Source organism: Peromyscus californicus, unplaced genomic scaffold, assembly GCF_007827085.1.
Source record: "Peromyscus californicus insignis strain IS unplaced genomic scaffold, ASM782708v3 Scaffold_18__1_contigs__length_77618521, whole genome shotgun sequence".
NCBI classification, from domain to species: Eukaryota; Metazoa; Chordata; class Mammalia; order Rodentia; family Cricetidae; genus Peromyscus; species Peromyscus californicus.
This window is the reverse complement of record NW_026294480.1, coordinates 42,300,297-42,322,246: the sequence shown is the minus strand read 5'-3', so window position 1 is coordinate 42,322,246 and position 21,950 is coordinate 42,300,297. Positions and strand designations below refer to the sequence as shown.

The 21,950-nt window shown below is 41.9% G+C and overlaps 2 protein-coding genes across 3 annotated transcripts in view; one reads left to right on the top strand and one right to left on the bottom strand.

Annotated features, from left to right (window-relative positions):
- Positions 1 to 14,430, bottom strand: part of Slc38a9 (solute carrier family 38 member 9) — an 81,620-nt gene extending 67,190 nt beyond the window's left edge. The window contains exons 1-2 of one of the 2 annotated variants that reach the window (XR_008219527.1): positions 14,277 to 14,430; positions 2,233 to 2,376 (exon numbers count right to left, since the gene is read on the bottom strand). Coding sequence is in view for 1 of the 2 variants with exons in the window: in XM_052743292.1 (XP_052599252.1) it covers positions 2,233 to 2,342 (110 nt within the window). In the remaining variant the exon portion in view is untranslated. The remainder of the gene's footprint in view (positions 1 to 2,232; positions 2,377 to 14,276) is intronic. The other variant, XM_052743292.1, reaches the window with a different exon arrangement.
- Positions 14,431 to 14,555: 125 nt separating this feature from the next.
- Ddx4 (DEAD-box helicase 4) overlaps positions 14,556 to 21,950 on the top strand; it is a 69,064-nt gene continuing 61,669 nt past the window's right edge. The window contains exons 1-2 of the mRNA XM_052743291.1: positions 14,556 to 14,663; positions 17,039 to 17,127. Coding sequence (XP_052599251.1) covers positions 17,098 to 17,127 — 30 coding nt within the window. The 5' untranslated portion in view covers positions 14,556 to 14,663; positions 17,039 to 17,097. The remainder of the gene's footprint in view (positions 14,664 to 17,038; positions 17,128 to 21,950) is intronic.

Genomic DNA, 21,950 nt, shown 5'->3' with positions numbered 1-21,950 from the left:
GGTCCAGAAGAATCAGGTTTTCTTTTTTCTTTTTTTTTTTTTTGGTTTTTCGAGACAGGGTTTCCCTGTGTAGCTTTGCGCCTTTCCTGGAACTCACTTGGTAGCCCAGGCTGGCCTCGAACTCACAGAGATCCGCCTGGCTCTGCCTCCCAAGTGCTGGGATTAAAGGCGTGCGCCACCACCGCCCGGCTAGAATCAGGTTTTCTAAGTGTGAGGTTTCAATAATACCTTAACCAATGCACTTCATTTATATTATCAATTTTATAATAATATACGAGATAAATGAGAAAATAACCAATATAGTCAAGGGTTCTTTCAATGAATACAAAGCAAAAATTCCAAGTCCAGTTTTTCACATATATAGTACACATAGACCCATTGTGGTTGTGTGTGTTAAGTTTTGTGAAATGATCTTTTTATGTGTATAGATGCTTTGTCTGAAAGAATGTCTGTGCACTATGTTCACGCCTGGTGTTAAAGGGCCACAGGGAGGGCGTCAGAGCTTCCGAGACTGGAATTACAGATGGTTGGGAGCCACCATGTGGGTTCTGGGAATCAAATCTAGGTCCTCTGGAAGAACAGCCAGCGCTCTTAACCACTGAGCTCTCTCCCCAGCCCCTCTTTGCATATTTTTATTTATTTTTCTATCTATCTGTCTGCCTGTGTATGTATGTATGTATGTATGTATATATGTATCCATCCACCCATCCATCCATCCATCTATCCATCTATCTATCTAATATATTCAAGATGGTTCTCACTTTGTAGCCCTAGCTCTGGTTGTCCTGGAACTCACTCTGTAGACCAAGTTGGTCTTGAACTCACAGAGATCTGCCTGCCTCTATCTCATATGTGTTGGGATAAAAGGCGTGCACCACTATGCCCAGCTCTGTATATTTTAAATGCAATTAATAATCAATAGCATCTCAGATTTGATGAAATACTCCAAATCCTATGTTACATCTTTCAGGAACATTTTAGTTTTTCTCATAGATTTTTGTACATTCCTGTTAAAACTACTCTAAGCATATTTTATATTTTTTTTTCTTGTTAATTTCATTGGGGGAAGGCTAATTATTTTTACCTTAAATTTTCTTTTCTATCGATTTATTTAGTGTGCGTGTGTACACTCAAGTGCTACTGTGCATATTTGGAGGTCAGAGGACAACTAATACTGGGTAAGTTCTCTCCCTCTGTCATGTGAATCCTGGGGATTTAACTCAAGCAGTCAGGCTTAGTGGCAAATGCCTTTCCTGCTAACCCATCTTGCTAGTTCCTTGGTTTTTGTTTGTTTTTAAATAGACAAGGTATCACTGGGTAGCTCAGGCTAGACTTAATCTCACAATGCTCCTGCCTCTGCCTCTTGAGTGCTAGATGATAGATGTGTCCCATCATTTTTGGTCATATTTTTGCCCAATTTATAAGTAACCACTTTGGGTATGTGTGTCTACAACTATGCACTGAGGCCACAGGAGGGCATTGTCTCTTATTAATCTGGAACTCATGTTTTTTGATTAGGCTGGCAGGCAGCAAGTCCTAGTGCTCCTCCTGTTTCTAACGCCTTCATCCTTGGGTTTCAAGGTGTGCATGGGCTCACATCTAGCTTCTGTGGTTGCTAGGACACAGTCTCAGGTCCTCATGTTTGCACAGCAAGCATCTTACTGCAGCATCTTCATCTTTCTACCCCATAACCACTTCACTGAACTCACTTACTGTTACACTGTTTTTTTCTTTTTTCAGAGCTGAGGACCGAACCCAGGGCCTTGCGCTTGCTAGGCAAGCGCTCTACCACTGAGCTAAATCCCCAACCCCATGCTGTTACATTTTTTTCAAGAAATTCTTTTGAGGTTTTCAGTTATAAACTGAACGATTATTTAATCCCAAATTATTTTAGATTATCTGTGGGTATTTAAAGTCAATGAAAGTAAAGACTATTCCTTTTCTATTTCTAGCATCTGATTACTTTGCATGAAGTGGGTGATCAATACATAGTTGAGTCAATTACATAGATGCATCTTACTTGATAAGACAGACATGTTGAGTTTAGTCCGAAACACAAAACTATGTAAACGAGGAAATAGTATTCATATCATCATATACACATACATCAGAGTATAAGTCTGTAAGAAAATAGGCATTTCATTATCAATCCTGTTCATCTTTTTGTCTGTAATTTATTAAATCTTAATTGTTAGAAGCTCTTATTATGAAATAAATGCATCGAAGTCTTACCTTTTAGATCTTAGATCTGATGAATCAAACTGGATATTCATAGGTCCAGGATTTACTTCATTTTCTTCCTCGGGGATAAGATGCCTAGAGTCACTATCCACATTTGCCATTTTTCTTAGATTCTAGGCACTGAGGAAGTTAGTCCTATATAAACCAGAAAATGGTAATTAAGGTTAATCTTAAAAATATTTTACTATACAATATATTTGCATGCAAAAGAAATAGGAAAGTATGGGAATTTGCCGAAGGTACCATTTATAAAGATAGCTCACTGTTACTCAGGTTGGTCCCCAGCTCTTAAGCAAGCCTGGGATTATAGGTATAAAGCTATCATGACTTAAATGAGGTCTATGATTGACATATTTATCAGAAATATTACTAACTTGAAATCTCTCTCTCTCTTTTTTTTTTTTTTTTTTTTGGTTTTTTGAGACAGGGTTTCTCTGTGTAGTTTTGGTACCTGTCCTGGAAATTTCTTATCTTTCCGCTTACAATTAATTTCCAAGAATATGACAGATTTAGTTATTTGGACCCAACATTGGAAAACAATATTTTGGAAATCTTAAAATACAGAGTGAAGTTAGGTAAGTTGACAGCAAAGAAAAGAAACATTGAAATAGCTGCAGGGAACGGCTGCTTTATCAGAATTTGAGCTCATGTCTTCAAAGCCGTAAGACTTAGGGCAACAGAGACTCAGGTCCCCCTAAAGACAAGACTCAAAAGTTTACCCTCAAAGAAGTAAATGGGAGTAATTGTAATTCCATTACAGGAAGTAAATGGAAGATAAGTTTTCTTAATACCTTGACTAGTGGCTACCACACTAGGTGGTATGAAGATAAAACCCTTCAACTATAGAAAATTCAGTAGATTTACGCATGCCAGCTTCTACAGTAATACTTGTAGCCAAACATCTCTCCTGAATCCACACTTGTACATCCAACTGGCTACTCAGCACTTTAACTGCACATAATCACAACTCCAATTTAGCATGTTCCAAACTTGATTTTGTTTGTTTGTTTGTTTTTGTTTTTTTCAAGACAGGGTTTCTCTGTGTAGCCTTGGTGCCTGTCCTAGTTCTCATTCTGTAGACCAGGCTGGCCTCGAACTCACAGAGATCCGCCTGCCTCTGCCTCCCACGTGTTGAGATTAAAGGCATGTGCCACCACTGCCCGGCCAAACTTGATTTTCTTCCTCAAAAAACCATATGCATACTGTTTTCCTAACTTCAATTAGTGGAATCTTTGTCCTTCTGATTGCTCCAATCAAAATTCTTGGAATCATCGGTGACTGCTTTTTCATACTCCCAGCATCTAATCCATTAGGATATCTTATTGCCTTTTCCTTCAAAGAGATCCAGAATCAGACCATCACCATTTCTTACAAAGTTACAACTGTTTTCTTTTTATGAGAATGTACTATTTTTATTTTTACTGGTATATAACAAAATTTAAAATGCTTGAAATGGCCGGGCGGTGGTGGCGCATGCCTTTAATCCCAGCACTCGGGAGGCAGAGCCAGGTGGATCTCTGTGAGTTCGAGGCCAGCCTGGACTACCAAGTGAGTTCCAGGAAAGGCGCAAAGCTACACAGAGAAACCCTGTCTCGAAAAACCAAAAAAAAAAAAAAAAAAAAAATGCTTGAAATGTACTCTACTGTCATCCTTGGGTATTCATGGTTTAAGAGAATCTGTTGAAAACAGGACTTTGAGAAGGTTAAGAGCAGAGTCTACACGGTCTTCTTCATCTACTGGATCAGAATTTCTATTATATTATTATTCCAGAAATCTAAAACAAGTGTTACTATTCTGTTATACTCTAGAATAATTCATTTGCTCAAATATGTTTGGTTTCGCTTACTCAATTTTCACTAAAAAATCATCACCTGCAGAATTAAAATTATCTAAAATCAAAGTCTATATTTCAATAGGAGTAGCATATAGAATCTAAGACAACTTCCAGTTCAGAAAAGATTATAAAGAACTTCAGCTACATCTCTTTCTGCAGTCAGGCTCCCCAAACAATATTTAATGAAAATAAAAAACTACAACAGTTGAGTGGAGCTCCCTGATACTAGCCCTGTCTTATAGTCTATTCTACCATGAAGAGCATATAAAGAGCTGTAGAACAGAGCAATATAAAGAAGGATTTGACGTCCTCCAATTAATTGGTATGATTTGGGGGAGGATGTGTGTGTGTACTGACATTCAAAGGGCAGAGATCAGTGAGATTGCTAAATATCTAACAACGCACGAGACAACGTCCTACCAAGAAACTACCTAGGCACAACAGCATCCCTTCTGATGCCGAGAGGACACACTAGAGGGACAATGAGGGGTTGTAACAGGAAAGACAGGACATCTGGTAATGGCGGTGTTCAACACCTTCAGTCCAATTCTAGTTACAGGGATATTGGCTCTATAGATAGCTCTCTCTTTCTCTCTCTCTCCTCTCTCTCTCTCTCTCTCTCTCTCTCTCTCTCTCTCTCTCTCTCTCTCTGTGTTTAACGCAATTTCTGTATGAATATTTCACTATAAAATGCAAAGAACTACACAAAATGAGATCGATTGTGAGCTGTAAAAGCAGTTGTCATACTTCTTTACCCTCTAAGTTACTGTTAGCGTGGTCATCGTACACAGAAAGATGAGAAGCACAAGGAACCAGTCATGGACTGTCAGGACTGAGGTTGTCCAAATCTGAGCTGATCCTCTTCCCCACAGTGCTGTGCTGGCTGTCCTGCTCTTTGTCACATCCCCTTCCGTTGTCTTTCATCTTCTCCCATTTCATGTTACCGTGGACACTAAGCCAGTGCTGTGTATCATTCCTGATTTGTTTAATGGACTCTTCCACCAACTTTTCTAATTCATTCTTTTCCTGCTCCCCCCTCCTTTCTCCCCCACTCCCTCTTTCTCTCTACTGATGAGTACAGGACATCACGGGTGCTAGGTGAGTGAGTGCTCTACCCCTGAACCACACCCAAGCCAAACTTATCCTGATTTTCTAATTGTAATATTTATGGGAGGATTGAAAGGAAATAAGGTTTTGCATCAGAAATCCAGTATCTGCCATTCTATGTGATTTAGCACTATCCATTTAAAGCTCTATGCCACTATTTTCCCACCTGCAAAAGCAAAACATTAACACCCATCTCACCAGTTTACACAGGGATTAAAAATAGTGGTGCATACATTAGAACTCTGTATTGAGAAGTGCTCAGTTGTACTGTTATTCCTCTCAATAAACTAAAAATACTTTTTCTTTTCTTTTTTAAAAAAAGTCACCTTTTGAACTTCTCCCTTTTAAACAAAAACTGCATTAATAATAAGCATTTAGACAACTGCTATCAACATGCCATTGACTGCGACACAGATGCGAGTAACATGTTCTATTCCCCAAATAGGTGCATTTTTTTTTCTATTTTTTCCCCTTTCACTTCCCTCTTTGGTTCTGCTTTTCTGCCCAATATATAATAAGCCAGTCAAGTCCTCATCAGCACTACTGAAGACAAACAAATGCTAAAGAAATGCATTAGACAGTATCTCGGAAGGGTAACGTTTCCGAGACTGGAAGGGAAGGACAGTGGAAGAGAGCTTACACAGTATGGGAGAGAGCCTGAGTTTGATCCCCAGCACCACAAAAAGGAAAAAGGTAGGGGATCCATCCCCAAAGAAATATTTCACTTCCACATTCTGTAAGGATTAGAACGGCAGCAACGACTAAGATAGCCCAAATAGCGAGTGATGTAAACCCTGAACATAGGCATTCAACAAGTGCTTACTGAGAACCTACAGTGTAAAGAGGGATTGAGAAAAGTAGAAAATTAAGCCCTATTTCCCACCATCAGTAAATTTAAAACATAATTTATAAAGCTGAGAGAATAGCCCCTAAATCTCTTAAGTGCTAGCCCAGGAGCATGCAAACTCAATGCCAATTTTCAGTTCATTATTTCACTTCATTATAGCTCAGCTCTATACCAAGCACTGGTCCTAGTTCCCAAATCAGCTTAGGAAGAGATCAGAATAAATAGATTTATTCCAAGTGATAACCTGGCTGTTGTAAACAGTGCTTCAATAACCACGAATGTGCAAAAACGAAACAACAAGATTTATCCCAGGTTCAAGTTTTTTCAATTAACTCTTTGAAACAGATTCATACAGCACATTGTGCACTTTCTAACATGAAGGGAAAGAACATTCTTTTGCAGTGGTTCTCAACCTTCCTGATGCTGTGACCCTTTAATACAGTTCCTCATGTTGTAGTGACCCCCAACCATAAAATTACTTCATTGTTACTTCATAACAGCAATTTTGCTACTTTTATGGATTGTAATGTAAATATCTGATATGTGGTCACTAAAGGGGTCATGACCATAGGTTGAGAACCATTGCTTTAATGTAAAGTATACATTGTTTGGAGAACCACTGTTTTAAAGTACACATTATTTGAAGATAATTGCTACTAGAATCCCATTAATATGGGAGCAACATTAATTTTACTAAAATGGTTGAAATTCAAAAAATAGAAGTTTGATCTTTCATCTATTTATTTATTTATTTATTTTTCTTTTTTTTTTTTTTTTTCCGGTTTTTTGAGACAGGGTTTCTCTGTGTAGCTTTGCGCCTTTCCTGGAACTCACTTGGTAGTCCAGGCTGGCCTCGAACTCACAGAGATCCACCTGGCTCTGCCTCCCGAGTGCTGGGATTAAAGGCGTGCGCCACCACCGCCCGGCTATTTATTTATTTTGAGGCAAGGTTTCACTCTGTGGCCCTGTTGGTCTCACATTTGCTAAGCTGCACACAGCATGATCAAACTGGGCTCAACTACCTCCTTTACATAATAAAACAAGTCAGTTTGCTTGTTTGCCATAAGTTTTAAAACTAAAAGCTTAGATTCTAAGGCAAGACAGACAGAAAGTTAAGGAGATGTGAGAAGTGAAGGAGCTCCCTGGTCCTGGGGTCCAGTTAAACTCTCCCACCTGCTAAAAATCAAAGATTGCAGCAAAATTTACCATCGGGATTGCCTACATAGAGATAATTATTCTATAGAGATATTTCAAATGAGAATAGCAAGGAACCGTGCTTAAGGCCAAAGTGTGCTTGAATATGGTCTTACTCCTTTCCAGGGGTAACCCTGCATTTTCCTGGGAATTTCACAGACAAGAATATAAAATTCATTTACAATATGCTCCAATTTCCCTTGTACAACTCTTGTGACCTATGGTTTTACCTTATCGGTCTGCAATCCCATCCAGCGTACCTCAAGGGCCACTCTATGAGCTTATGTACAAAAAGAGAAGGTGAGCCGAGTGGTGGTGGCACACACCTTTAATTCCAGCACTCGGGAGGCAGAGGCAGGCGGATCTCTGTGAGTTCGAGGCCAGCCTGGTCTACAGAGTGAGTTCCAGGAAAGGCTCCAAAACTACACAGAGAAACCCTGTCTCAAAAAAAACAACAAAACAAAACAAAAAACCAAAAAAACAAAACAAAAAAAAAAGGAGAGGAGAGAGAAATAAAAGCCCTTGAACAATATAACTTCAGAAGCCAACACACACACACACACACACACACACACACACACACACTGCTAAGAGACTTATGCTCCACCTTCCAGGGAAGCTCACACCTCACATATGGGCATACTGTCTTTTCCCTAAGCCCATCTTCTGTTAACACCCATGCTTAAATCTCTTTCTTCCTTATAGATTTAAATCTGCATCGCACTGACTCTTCCTGAAATTGTTTTCTGCAGCACAGTCAAGAATCCCATCTCACCTCAGTCTCTGAAGAGAATGCCTCAGGCTTGCTGCAGGTTAGTGTGGAACTCTAGCTCCCACTCTGGTTCGTTTCTAAACTGAGGCATGCCTGAATTCAGAGAAAACGAGTCTTCTTAACTCTCAGAGATTATTTGAACTAGGAATTGAATGCTACTAAGAAAGAGGAGAAACTTAGGAAGATTCTCGGATGTCAGTCGGCCTTGCTAAAATGAGAGTGAGATTATGGAAAGATGGAAGGAACAGAAAGAAAAACTAAAGACGGAAAAGAACTGTCTTAGATCACTTAGCTAGCAAAGCCACAGAGGACCGAGAGCAGATCATGCTCGTACCCAATGCTATTCCCTTTATGTAACGACGGACACTAACCTACTTAGAAAGCGAGGACTCACATTCCACTGCTTCCTTAATGTAAAAGCGCAAATTTGACTAATTTTAAAAATGCCTCCTTGAGGCAATGAGTAAAAACATTTCATATACAATACCCAGGAAAGAAACATTTGTAATTAATTGGGAAAGTGCAATGGAATGAAAAGCTTATGAAAACTGTAAACATATTGGGCTAGTTACTTTCAGGATTCTGCTATACCCTACAGAATTTTAAAACTCTTTGAGTTGAGAAAGTGTTTTAGAAATTGAAAAGATGATTGCAAGGAAAGCAGGAGTCTCTCATCAGAAAGAATGTCAAAAGGTGAAGAGTGGGGAGAAAAAGAGGAACTTTGGGAAAATTGATTTGGAAAAATCTAAAACTCATTAAAGTGTTTCTTTGAAATATATAAATTTGAGTCGGGCGGTGGTGGTGCACGCCTTTAATCCCAGCACTCAGGAGGCAGAGGCAGGCGGATCTCTGTGAGTTCGAGGCCAGCCTGTGATACAGAGTGAGTTCCAGGAAAGGTGCAAAGCTCCACAGAGAAACCCAATTGCAAAAAACAAAAACAAAACAACAAAAAAAAAAGAACTATATAAATTTTTATGTATAAGCATTTAGAACCATGCCAACCACTATTAATCTGTGCAATGGAATTTGTTGTTATTTGGAATAAGAGCACAAATTCTAAAGTAGAAAAAGAAATAAAAAGGTTTATCTTCATAGCATTATTGAACAATCACAAACAGAAGAGTACTAAAGGGAAAGAATTCATTTCTAGAGAGGACAACTGCATGCCATTTTGGAGGAACCTCAGAGAAAAGGATGCATCTGTCAGTAGAATGGGGGGTGGGGTGGGGGGAGATGGAGTAGAAAGGGATGGGAAATGGAGTATAAAGGGGCAGGAGATGGGGTAGAATGGGGGCAGGAAATGGGGTATAAAGGGGCGGGAGATGGGGTAGAATGGGGGCGAGAGATGGGGTAGAAAGCTTAGGCTCTCTGAAAGACCCAAGAACCATCTGAAAAATCAGGTCTTCATCATCTAGATTGTGAATAGCAAATGGCCTTCACCTCTAAAACACAGATGGGACTAAGAAGACTAAAACTACAGGTCTGTGCATCCATTATTAGAAATTCAACACAATGAATTTGTTTTCTTTAAGGCAAACTAGTTTAGACGAATCTGTTTGCTGATGTAAACTTTTTTTTTTCCCTCAAGGATATTTCCCTGTCACCATCTGTCCTTCCAGGTACAGTATGACAAATGACAGTAACATCAAATCTGCTTAAAAGTGGAAAAGGAAAGTGTCTATACTTCCCTATTTGCAAACCAACACATGGAATTTTTTTTTTTTTTTTTGAGACAGGGTTTCTCTGTGAATCAGTCCTAGCTGTCCTGAAACTCACTCTGTAGACCAGGCTGGCCTCGAACTCACAGAGATCCACCTGCCTCTGCCTCCTGAGCACTGAAATTAAAGGTGTGGGCCACCACTGCCCAGCTGTGGCATTGGTTCTTAAATTAAACTAGTTCAGAAAGATGGCTCCTTGTCATTCCTGGAGATATTTTAACTAGGGATTGAAAACTACTAAACTGGGAAAGAGGGGAACTTTAGGAAGATTCTGTAACGTCACTCAGCCTTACCAAGAAGTGACTGATATTAGGGAAGACACGCCAGCCATTCAGGAACTTAGAGTTCTAGGTTAGCCACATATGAACGTTTATTTTGAGCAATGTTGAAATGTTGTGGCATAGTAAAATTGCTGGTTTATTCCAAAGAAGCCGAAAGTTGATTTAAATTAAAAATAAGCTCATAAATGAGGAGTCCAAAGTTCTTGTTGCCTCTTTTATCAAATATTTAATAATTTTTAGGTAAATGAGTATAGAACTTGGTGGTTTCCAGTTGCCCTAATCAATTAGCTCCAACTTCAAATTCCCCTGAAACACTGTTCCATAGGCAATTTACTGGCTTTTAAAAACGAGGAAAACTATAAGGTACTTTGCTGTTTGAGAAGTTGAGGTTGAGAAGGGAATAAGGTAACTGCAGTTTAGAATGCAGAATAGTCTGGCAGTGACAAAGATGCTAAGCACTCATACAGCTTTTCCTGCTGCAGTCTTAACACTGACGTAATTGGTGGGTGTTAGAAAGGCAAGGTGACATAGACAGACACATCCAGATCTGGTAGCTTCGTCTCCAAGCTTTAAAACAAAGATCGAAACTCAAGATGCTTGTTTGGTTTTGAGACAGGGTTTCTCTTTGTAGCCCTGGCTGTCTTAGAACTCGCTCTGTAGACCAGGCTGGCCTCGAACTCACAGAGATCCTCCTGCTTCTGCCTCCCCAGTCCTGGGATTAAAGGGGTGCGCCACCACTGCCCAGCAAAATTCAGTACTCTTAAGCCAAAGCTAAGTCATTAAGAGTTCCTGATTGTTTAAAACTAGTTTTAGTACGGGGGTACCGCCATGTTTTTCTCCGAGGTTTATGTCAAAAGTAATTCCCAAGGCTGGAGAGATGGCTCAGGGGACAGGAGAAAGAGACCTTTAGGAGGTGATTAAATCACCAGAGTGATTAGTACCTTATAAAGGGATGAAGGAAGGGACGGAGCTAGAAGGCCCCTTTGCCTTTCTGTCTCTTTTACCATGCAAGAAGGAGCCACCCTGGATGCAGAGATCAGGTCCTTACCAAACACCCAAACTAACTCCACCCTGACCTCAGACTCCATAGTCTTCAGAACACTCAGATATAAATTTGCTGTTTATAAATTACTTCATTCCAGGTATTTTTTTTTTGAGAATAACATGAAAAGAGCAAGGTGGGTCCAAAAAGGAAATCGACAGCTTACCTAATTTGTGTGATATTGTGGGTAAAAACAAATGTGAGTTAAAATGAATGTCAAGATTAAAATGGTGAGGTTGGGAACACTAGGGATAAGAAATGAAAAGGCTTGCAGCTGGGCATGAGATAGCCAAGCGAACCAGAAAAGGGGAAGGACAGGGCTCTGGAAAAAACAGCAGAGTTGGTCTTGGCAGGCTCCATCTGGCTCCCACAAAGCCCCTACCACCACCCTGAGAACACACCCAAGGCACTGTTGCCCTCTCCCCTCTTCCTGCATCTGGTTGCAACAAACTAAATTGTAAGAATGGCTTTGAATAAAGCCCTGCCTACTAAATTCCCGCTCCCACCGGTCTCTAAAGGGGATGGGGCTTTAAGTTAATATATGACCTGCATAAGTGACTTGGTATGATAAACATCACAGAGGTACTAGAAAGGAGAGTATGGGCTGATTAATGTGTGACTATAATTCAAGCTGACTCCATCCCCAGGCAGCAGGAGCTGGGCTTGCTGTGGCTGGTGGTAGCATCACGGACAGAGACTGGAATTTCTTACCTTCAGCGTTCTCTGCTTATGATCAGAAGGGCCTAGATGTTCTAACGACCTCCCTATAAATATCCATTAGCAAACTTGTAGCATCTATGCTAACATGTTAGCATCAATTTGCAGAATAGACTAGGTTGTGGTAAGATAAATATTACTATGGACATAAACATCCGAGGAGTTTATTTATGTCCTTTCTCAGAGGCTGATATTAGTTATTATCTAATACATTTACATATGTTATAAAATTTCAGACACTTTATATTCAGTTTACTAGGCCACAGAGTGACTTCTTTTCTGTAAAGGGGCAGAAAAAAATTAATTAAGTTTATCCAGCCAGTGGGTGTCTGCAATTATTCAACTCTGCCTTTTACTGTGATAGATAATATGGAAATGAGTGTGCATGGCTAGACTCTAATAACATTTTATAAAAGGAGAATATAGTCATTAGCAGGTAAAATTTGGTAAGAGTTCATCTACCTCTATAGTAGAAAGGCAAGGGAATCACATCATTTTAAAAAGGATTCTGGTAGAAGCTGTTATTGTATGCATATCTATTTTCCCTATAAATCTCCTATAGAGTCTACTAACACACTTACATAAATCCCTTCCTTATGAATAATTTACTTGTGTGTTAATAGCTAATAGCCATAAATCTACAATTCTGATGTCACCAGTAGAACATGTTTCTATTCTGATCAACTAAGGATGTTAAAATCTGGCAGAACTGGACATAGTACTGCTTAGAAACCACCAAAGCAGCATCATGGCACCAAAGAACCTCTCCTCCCACACACACCAGCATCACTAGATTCTTTTAAGTTCCGGATAAAGAAAAACTACTAGCCATGTACTGAAGTTTAAGTGTATTTATACAAATTCAGGCCCGCTAGAAAATTTTTAAACTTTTATGATTTTTTTTCACTTTTTTGCCAATATAGATCCTTTATAATAACATCATGCTGGTTTCATTTGTAATTCATGTTAGCAGTACTGTCTTCCTGAGTTTACTACAATAGGATATTTTTATGTGCACAATACGTACACACTAAAGATTTTGAGAGGAAATCTAAAGCTGATTGTTCTCAAAGTTCTGGTAGGCAAAATTGGGAATGCAAGGTAAATGTATTTCCTTAGAGGTATGTGACATCTTCGTTGATATGGAAGTAGCTGATTTTTCTCATCTGTGCAGTGGATGCGTATGTACATGTTCACGTGTGTGCACACATGCATGTGGAGGCCAGAAGCTGAAGTCGGGTGTCTTCCCTCTACCTTACTTTTTGAGGCAGGGTGTCTCACTGGACCGGGAGCTCACCAACTCCCCTGAACTAGTTGGCCAGCAAGCCTGCGATCCTGCCGTTTCTGTCTCCCCAGTGTTGGGGCCTGGCCGTGCATTAGAGCACCTGGGGTTGGTTTTTACAAAGGTTCTGGAGGTAGAACTCGGGTCTCCACGCTTGCAAGGTCAGCCCTTTAGGGACCAGTCATCTCTCCACCTCCGGTTTTCAGGTATGAGAAAGTCTCATTATTTACGTGTCTAACGGGAGACCATCCCTACATCTGCCTCACCCCCCTGAGCCCTGGGATTACAGGCATACCCTATGTCTATCCGGCAGCAGTTGTTTATAAGGCGCATACATTTCTCTTTAATTGGCAAGTGATATTTGACCTACTGAAAAGTTTTGTTGAAAACAATCAACAAAACCCAAAACAAATAATGAACAAACAAAAACTTTTTGCCTATTACTCCACATGCCGGTTCTTTGTCATATCTGAAGTCATCAAAAAGGAAAAGGGCACTCAAATCTGCTGATCTCAACCATAGATACGGCACTGCCAAAAGATCACGACAATTCGGTTTTGGACGAGTTGGCTAATAACTGATTGATGATAGGCGGGTGTCTCCAACTCGGTGGGTCTGTTTCCTGATTTGGAAAGCGAGGAGAATGCATTTGACCAGCTGCCTCACCGCTCCAGTATTGTGAGACAGCCAACACACTGTACCTTCCACTCTCAGGGCGCTCACTCACTGGCTGGGGAAGTGGCTTGGTGGTACAGTGATTCCATTGCATCTACCAAGCCCTGGGTTGGCTCCCAGCACCCGTACAAACACAGGTTGAGTAATACCCTTACCACCAGGGTGGTGGGAGTACCCGTGGCTGCACACAGAGACACAAGGAGGCTTCAGCTCTCAATTCCTCTCTCTAGCTTTCTCACGGGACACGTCTGTTCTTGCAGTTACCCTAAGAATCCTTTCATCTCGGCTTCGGGTGCTGATCGGCTGTAACTCTCCCTGCCTTTTTCCAGAGGCTCCGGCAGCCCCAGACTTCCTCAGCCTCCTCGGACTCCCTGCACTCGACCCACTCAAGAGACACGCGCCGCTCGGGGGCCGTCTCCCTGACCCAGGGCTTGGCTCTCCCCGCATCCCCCAAACCTCTCGGTGGTGACAGCCGGTTGACCGCAAGCTCAGCCCTTCCCGCCTCGCTTGGGCTCCCTCTCAGACTGTCCCAGGGTGAGTTTGCCAGGAGCGAGAACGTGCTGTACCTCAGCAGGCCAATCCTTCTACCTCGGAACACCCGATCAGGAGGCGAAGACCCCTTCGCAGACCTCGTAGTTGGCGGCCGTCGGGCGACTTGTCCCCTAAACAGGAAGAGGCAACGGCTTAAGCCGCGGGGGCTGGCGGGGGATGGAGTCCTAGGCTCGCCGGGCCCGCCGCCTCTGTCAAAGCGCGGCCATCCGGAACTACAACTCCCAAAGGGCTTTGCAGCAGCCAGCCATCCTCCCTCAGAACCCCGCCCTCTGGCTTCGGAGGCGGGGTCCCTGAGCAGGTGCACGAATGTCTGGTCGGCTGCGTCCTCTTCTCCGTCCGAAGAACCTAGGAAGAGAGTAGAGAAAAGATCTCCTGCGGAGTTTTATAGCATCACAGGCCACGTGAGAAAAAAGATGATGTGGCTGACGTCCCTGGTGACTTTTCTCTGGCTTTCCTGGCTCATGTTATGTTGTGATCACGCGCTTGAGCGCTGTGGATACTGAGGGAAGCTGGGGTGGGGTAGGACGGCAGGGAGGGCGTTGTTAGCTTGCATTGATTTCTCCCTGTTGGAGTTTTTTAAAGGCTCTGACAAATTAGACTCTAGACGAAAAGAAGCTTTCAGAGAATATTGACTCCCCTCTTCCCAGCAGTTTTCCACAAACCGACACAAATAAACACACACTCGCATTAAGTGTTTTGGTAAGAAAGTCAGCTCATGGTGAGTCCCTAAAACCCATGTGACATGCCCCAAGCCAGGGTTCTGTAAAAACAAAACAAAACAAACCCCAAAAAACTAGCATTAGAAGGCAATGTGCTGTAATGTGATCAAGACCCCAAGACCTAAATTTATCAAATAGAAACTAATTCCAAGAATTTTGCATGCATCTCTTTTTAAGTCTTTTGCAACTGCACATTTTACCTATTTTACAGAGAAACAGTCTTAGAAAAGTTTAATGACATGACAAGGCCAAACTTTCAAGTGTCGAAATATCTGGAATTCAAACCAATGTCTTCCAGACTCTGCTCTCAAACGCCTCTAAATATCCATTCTGATACTGAGGGCTTGAAAATTTTGGGTAGGTGACTTAGTGAGTGTTGCCTTTAAGAGAGATGCAAGATGTTACGCTGATAGTGTTCTTGTTCCAAAAGGCTTACCAGTGCTTTTTGGCTATGTTTTCAAATGAGCAATGCATTGTTTTGTAAGTCTCCCTGGTTGGAAAATTTTCTTCTTTCTCTGAATTCCAGTCCTAGAAAACAGTTTTAGGCAAGGTTGAAAAGTAAATAAATACTGTAAAACTGTCAAAAATGTTTATAACAACAACAAAATTGCTGAAATTGGTAAGAAAGCTCTGTTCATACCAGGCAGTAGGGGCACACGCCTTTGATCCCAGCACTCCAGAGGCAGATATAGGTGGATCTCTGAGTTCAAGGCCAGCCTGGTCTACAGAGATAGTTCTAGGATGGCCAGGGCTACACAGAGAAACCCTGTCTTGAAAAACCACAAAAAGAGAGAGAGAGAGAGAGAGAGAGAGAGAGAGAGAGAGAGAGAGAGAGAGAGAGAGAGAAAGAAGAAGAAGAAGAAGAAGAAGAAGAAGAGGAGGAGGAGGAGGAGGAGGAGGAGGAGGAGGAGGAGGAGGAGGAGGAGAGGAGAGGAGAGGAGAAGAGAAAAAGAAAGCGATCTGGTCATCTCCCCCATTTCAGGCGGTGGTGTTCTTGAAGGTGGCAGTCTATACTCTTGGTACAGATCACTGGCACCAAAGAGACCAATAGGGATCTTACTCTCAAGAAATTGTCACTGAGTGTTCTGACCTGCCTAGTGGATTCTTGGAGGTTCAGCCCAAAGTTTTGCCTTGTTTCATGGCCCTCATCTTGGCTCCCAGAGCAGGGCCTGTCCAAAGTATTTGAACACATAGCCATAGCTACAGGGGCAAGGTCTAAGTCCAAGCAAGAAAGAAACAGACCAGAATTGTGCCAGGCTTCCCACTGAGAAATTCTTAATTAATACATTCAGGTACTGTAGAATAGGATTTTAAAATTACTCAGGATAAAAGTAGGCCAGTAATTGAGAACAAATTCTTTTGTTTTGTTTGTTTGTTTGTTTGATAGATTTTCTCTGTGTAACAGCCCTGACTGCCCTGAAACTCTCTTTGTAGACCAGGATGGCCTCGAACTCACAGAGATCTGCCTGCTTCTGCTCCCGAGTACTGGGATTAAACGTGTGCACCTCCACTGCCCAGCAAGAACAAATTCTAAGACACACTGTCTCAGTTAGGGTTCTATTGCTGCAGTGAAACGCCAGGACCAAAAATCAAGTTGGGAAGAAAAGGATTTTTTTTTTTTTTGGCTTTTACTTCAGTATCACTGTTCATCTTCTAAGGAAGTCAGACAGGAACTCAAACAGGACAGGATCCTGGAGGCAGGAGCTGATGCAGAAGCCATGGAGGGATGCTGCTTACTGGCATGCTCCCCATGGCTTGCTCAGCCTGCTTTCTTATAGAACCCAGGACCATCAGCCCAGGGCTGGCCACACCCACTAAGGGCTGGCCCTACCCCCATCAATCACTAATAAAGAAAAAGCCCTACACACCACACAACCACACACATCGGCACACACACTAACATTTAATGACTAGGTAGAGAAGGAGGCATCCATAGAAAAGTTTGAGAATGAGTTGGTCATAGAGGCAGAGAAGAACAGCCAGGAAAAGCCAGGGAGGGGAGTATATTTTAGCATGACTGTTTGGTTTTTATTCTTACTTATTTATCTATCTTTTAGGTAAGGTCTGTAGAGGAAAAACTAGAAGAGCCATTACACCTGGCATTTACTCCGGAGTGATGGCCACTCAGGCCTTGAAGTCATCTGTGGTAAATAAGCAGTGATTGTTACTTGGGAGTTATGAAGTTGCTCTTTCTTGGGAATTTTAGAACATTAGCATGACCTCGGTCATAAGACATTACTGGCAAACCTGGAATTCTTATAGTGACTGTGTTTGCTTAGATAATGGTTCCTTCAGACAACTTCTAGATCAGAGAAGAGATTTTGGCATGTGGACATTGACTTGCTAAAAGGCCTTTTGTGTGTAACAATCAATAAAAGTGCTCCTGCAAAGCTTCAAGGCAGTCAGACCATCAGAAGCTGGTTCACCCTGCTGCTTTTTTGCTAAGCTTGTTACATCCTTTAGTGTTTTTTCTTCCTTCAACGGTCCTTCATACTTGAGAACACCAACAAAGGTCTTACTTTGTATCCCACATTGACCCAGAACTTGCTCTGTGACCCCATATGGTGTGGTCCTCTTGCTTCTGTCTCATAATGCTAGTAGTATGCATGAGTCACCGCATCTAGTTTTTCCATCTCTTTCAGTGGAAAGTTTCTGCTCTATCCAGAAGTAGGATGTATGGTGAACCTCTGTGTTTCTATTACTTATAAACAATCAATACAGAACCAAGTCTCATCTATAACCACATCTTTGTGCTTCTAAAATACAAAGACTGCTTTAAAAAGTCATAACCTTCACATCATCTTATCTAAAACATTAATATTTGCTTAGCATCATTTAGTATCTCATCAGTTAATAAATTTCTTGAAGCTGTGGAGATACCTCAGTTGGTAGAGTGCTTGCCACAGAAGTGCAGAGACTTGAATTTAATCCCCCAAACCCATGTTTAAAAGAGAGTCCAGGTTCATAGTGACCTGTGCTTCTAATTCTAATGCTGGAGATACATAGGTGGATCCCTGGGGCTCACTGGCTAGCCCAGCTAGCTAGCTTGTCAACCTCCAGATCAATAAGAGCCTCTGCCTCAGAAAACAGGGTGGGCAGCTCCCAAGGAAGGACACCAGAGGTTGTTCAAAGCTTCCATGCATATAACCATGAACACATGCTCCTACACATAAGTGCCTGCACACTCACAAAATAAATGTAAATTTTTTTTTTTAGATAGATTCTCACTATGTAACCCCAACTGGCCAGGAACTTGTTATGTAGACCAGACTGGCCTCAAACTCATAGAGATCTGCCTGTCTCTGTCTCCCAAGTGCTAGAATAAAGACATGAGATACCATGCCTGGCCCGATTTCTTGAACTGTATTATAAGTTTTATAGTTGGTTGGAATCTGGATCTACACATTTATATTTGATTTGTCTCTTAGGTCCTGAGATTTTTCCCCAGTAACATTTCCTGTATTTTGTGTTTTGTTGACTCTGTATCTGTGGTGAAAAAAAAATTCTATTTCTTCTATTTGTCATGGACTGGGAGTTAAATCTAAAAGTTTGATTATATTTAAGGTTGGATTTTGAGATCAAGCCTCTGCATGTAGTGTTTTGTACTTCCCACTGTGATATGTCAGGCAGTGCATGGTTCTTGGAGGTCTTTGTTTTGTGATATAAAGGCTGTCCAGTGGGTTTAAATGCTGTCCTCTTTGTGTGTGTGTGTGTGGGGGGTGGTGGTGTTCAGAACAAGATGGTAGCTAGGTAAGATCAGATACCAATTACCTCCCTAGAGATGCACTACCTGGAGTGTCCAGCCTATGGCCCTAGGGTATCATGCATCCCAGCATAGCTGTGGGTAAAGCCCAACACATTTGTAGATAACATCATGCCATAGTGTCCTAAGGGTGGACACCTCCGCCAGATTTTCATGCACTACACTACCTTCATGAGAACTAAAGAGGTAAGGTGAAAGACCACCCATAGTGTTCTGATTTTAGTATAAAAGGAAAAGACATGTTGAAAAAAAAAATGCCGAGGCCTGTATTACCCCTCCCATAATTCCAAGCTTCATGGAGAGTGATACCTCTACTTTGGAGATAGAGAAGGAATTAAGTCCTGACCTCCGATTTGAAACAGTATGAACCTATCCATGATGTCAGTGCTGGTGGAACTCTGTGCATCCTGTGGCCCAGGCTGTACCTGAAGATGTTGCTGCTGGACCTGTGATAGTCAGATGGCCAAGACTGCAGTTAGGACTCCTCTCCCACAACCTCAGCTAGTAGACTGGAAAGCAAGACCACCTACTGGGTAACACGGAAAGCAAAGACTCAGCCTTGGAGCTCAGTGCCAGCCTTAATAGTCCCTAAGGCAGCAGTTCTCAATCTTTGGGTTTCAACCCCTTTGGAGGTCAAACGACCCTTTCACAGGTGTCACCTAAGACCATTGGAAAACACAGATACTTACATTACAATACACAACAGCAGCAAAATTACAGTTATGAAGTAGCAATGAAAATAACTTCATGGTTGGGGGTCAGCACAGCATGAAGAACTGTATTAAAGGGTGGAAGCATTGGGAAGGTTGAGAACCAAGGTTCAAAGGGACTGTTGCCACCACCCATTCCCAATCTCCAGCAGCAAAACTCTCCTGGGCTAGTATTCACAGATGGAGCTCAAGACCCTCGCTCCTAACACAGTTTTATACTTAGCATGATAGACTTGTTTCAACTTGCCTTACTGTTAGCTCTTGTATGGGCCTGGATATACTCCTGAGTCTGTGTAGATAAACTGTTCCTGTGAAAGTCAGATATGACACAGATTAATGTCATATTGGATGGCCAAAGGACTGATTTCATCAACACTATCCAAACTTTGGGCAGCATCACCTGGACTCTATTCATCAGGTGGGATGGGGTAAAAGCACAGGATTTTGCCTTGGGACTTAATTCTGGGCTTATGAAACTCAACACTGGGCAGGCAGAACCTAACAGTCCCCATCTCAAATCCTGCCTGAAGACAGGGTCTCTGAAGAGTTCCAGTGCCAGGGGGAGACTTACTGCGATCCTAGTCCAAGCAAACTCCTGTTCCAGTCAGGCCAGATTTCCCAACAGCAGTTGGCAGCCCCCTGCAGTACAGGACTAGGTCTCACCTCAGTGCTCTTTGGTCCTGGTGTATTGTGGGCTTGGCACTGTGGCATTCATAGCCACAGTTCTGGAGTACCTACCCAGGGCTTGTTCCTTTTGTGATTCTCTCTAGAGCTTCACAGAATGTGAAGTGATATGTTCATGACCACAAGCTGATGGTTTGGGAAAGTCCACTGTAGGCCTATGCAAGCCCCACGTAGAGGTTTGTGTGGATGAACTACCCTTTGTAAGAGCTCCTTAGTTGAGTCTGAAGAACTCACCAGCTGAGAGTTTACGATAACCCTGTACTTGGACTGCCTTCTAGCACTGCAGCAGGCAACCTGAACTTTGGTGCCATCTAGTGTTGGAACTATAGGCTGAAAAAAAATTCAGCATGCTGGCTTTAATTTCTGAAAACAGACGAAACCAAAACACGCCAAATTATGAAGACTGGGATAAAATTCTTTGCCTTTAGATGACATCATACATCAGTCAGCATCAAGATATTCAAGGAACTATGACCTCATCTAACAGAAAAAGTAAAATCCCAGAAACTATCCAGATAATAACCTGTATAAGTGGATGCTCATAAGGGTAATGTACTACTGCTTTTCTGTTGCTGTGATAAAATACCGTGACCAAAAACTGACTATGGAAGAAGGAGTTTATTATTTTTTTTTTTTTTTTGGTTTTTCGAGACAGGGTTTCTCTGTGTAGCTTTGCGCCTGTCCTGGAACTTACTTGGTAGCCCAGGCTGGCCTCGAACTCACAGAGATCCGCCGGCCTCTGCCTCCCGAGTGCTGGGATTAAAGGCGTGCGCCACCACCGCCCGGCTTATTATTGTTTTTTTACTAAACCAAGCTAAGGCAGAACATTCAAAAGTAAGAATAAGCTTCTGTGTGTGATTTATTTGGGAGCTTGGTGGCAGGCCCCCCAAAGGAATAAAAAAGAGTAAAAACTCCCAATAACAGAACCCCAAGACAGGCTATTTGAAAATACACCGAAGAGGGAAAAATAAAGAGGATGAAATACACTTAGGATAACTTTGGTGTGGTGGGTAGCTGTTCCAGCTTTGACCTTGAAACACTGCCCCTAGTGTGGCAGGAAGTAACTGCCACACCTGCCTATGACCTGCCCTTGGGGTATGGCCAAGAGGAGACCCCTTAAGACCCAAGATGTGTACATGTTCACTCTCTTAGCTCCTCATGGCCCTGGAGGCCGGATTTGCAGACCAAGTCAGAGTTCCCCAGAGAACTATGCTGGACTATACCGCATCTCTCTCAGATCGACCTCTTATTGGTTGAAATTACCCCTGAAATAAACCTCTTTTAATTACCAGATAAACTACATGGAATTGCCTCATTAATTATAGCAATACTTCGGGACAACATTAAAAGGACAAATAGGTTCCTGGGGATCTGAAAGGGACTTGAAAACCCAAAGGAGTTAATTGATGCAATTACAGTCAGGTTCCAGTTCTGCAGTGGACTATATGTCCAGTTTTCATGACTTTATATAGGCCCATCTCCATGAATCTGGACTAGCCCTGTGACTTTCTCATGCCAATCAACTGAATGAAACAAATACGATGTTTTAACTTTTTATGCTAGGTCTGAAGAACTATTGTCCTGGTCTCTTGGAGTGATGTCCATGACATGTCTGTCCATTTAAAATGCTGGCATTGGAGGTGAGCAACAACCTTATAGAGTGACTGAGATTATCCAACAACCTTCAAATCTCAAAGCAGTCACTTGTAGAGAAATATGTTTGACCAGCATACAATTGTTCTGACTATTGCTGGAGTAAAAAAAAAGTCACCTTGGATGTTTAAACAAATTGATTTTGGGGTCTGTGGATAT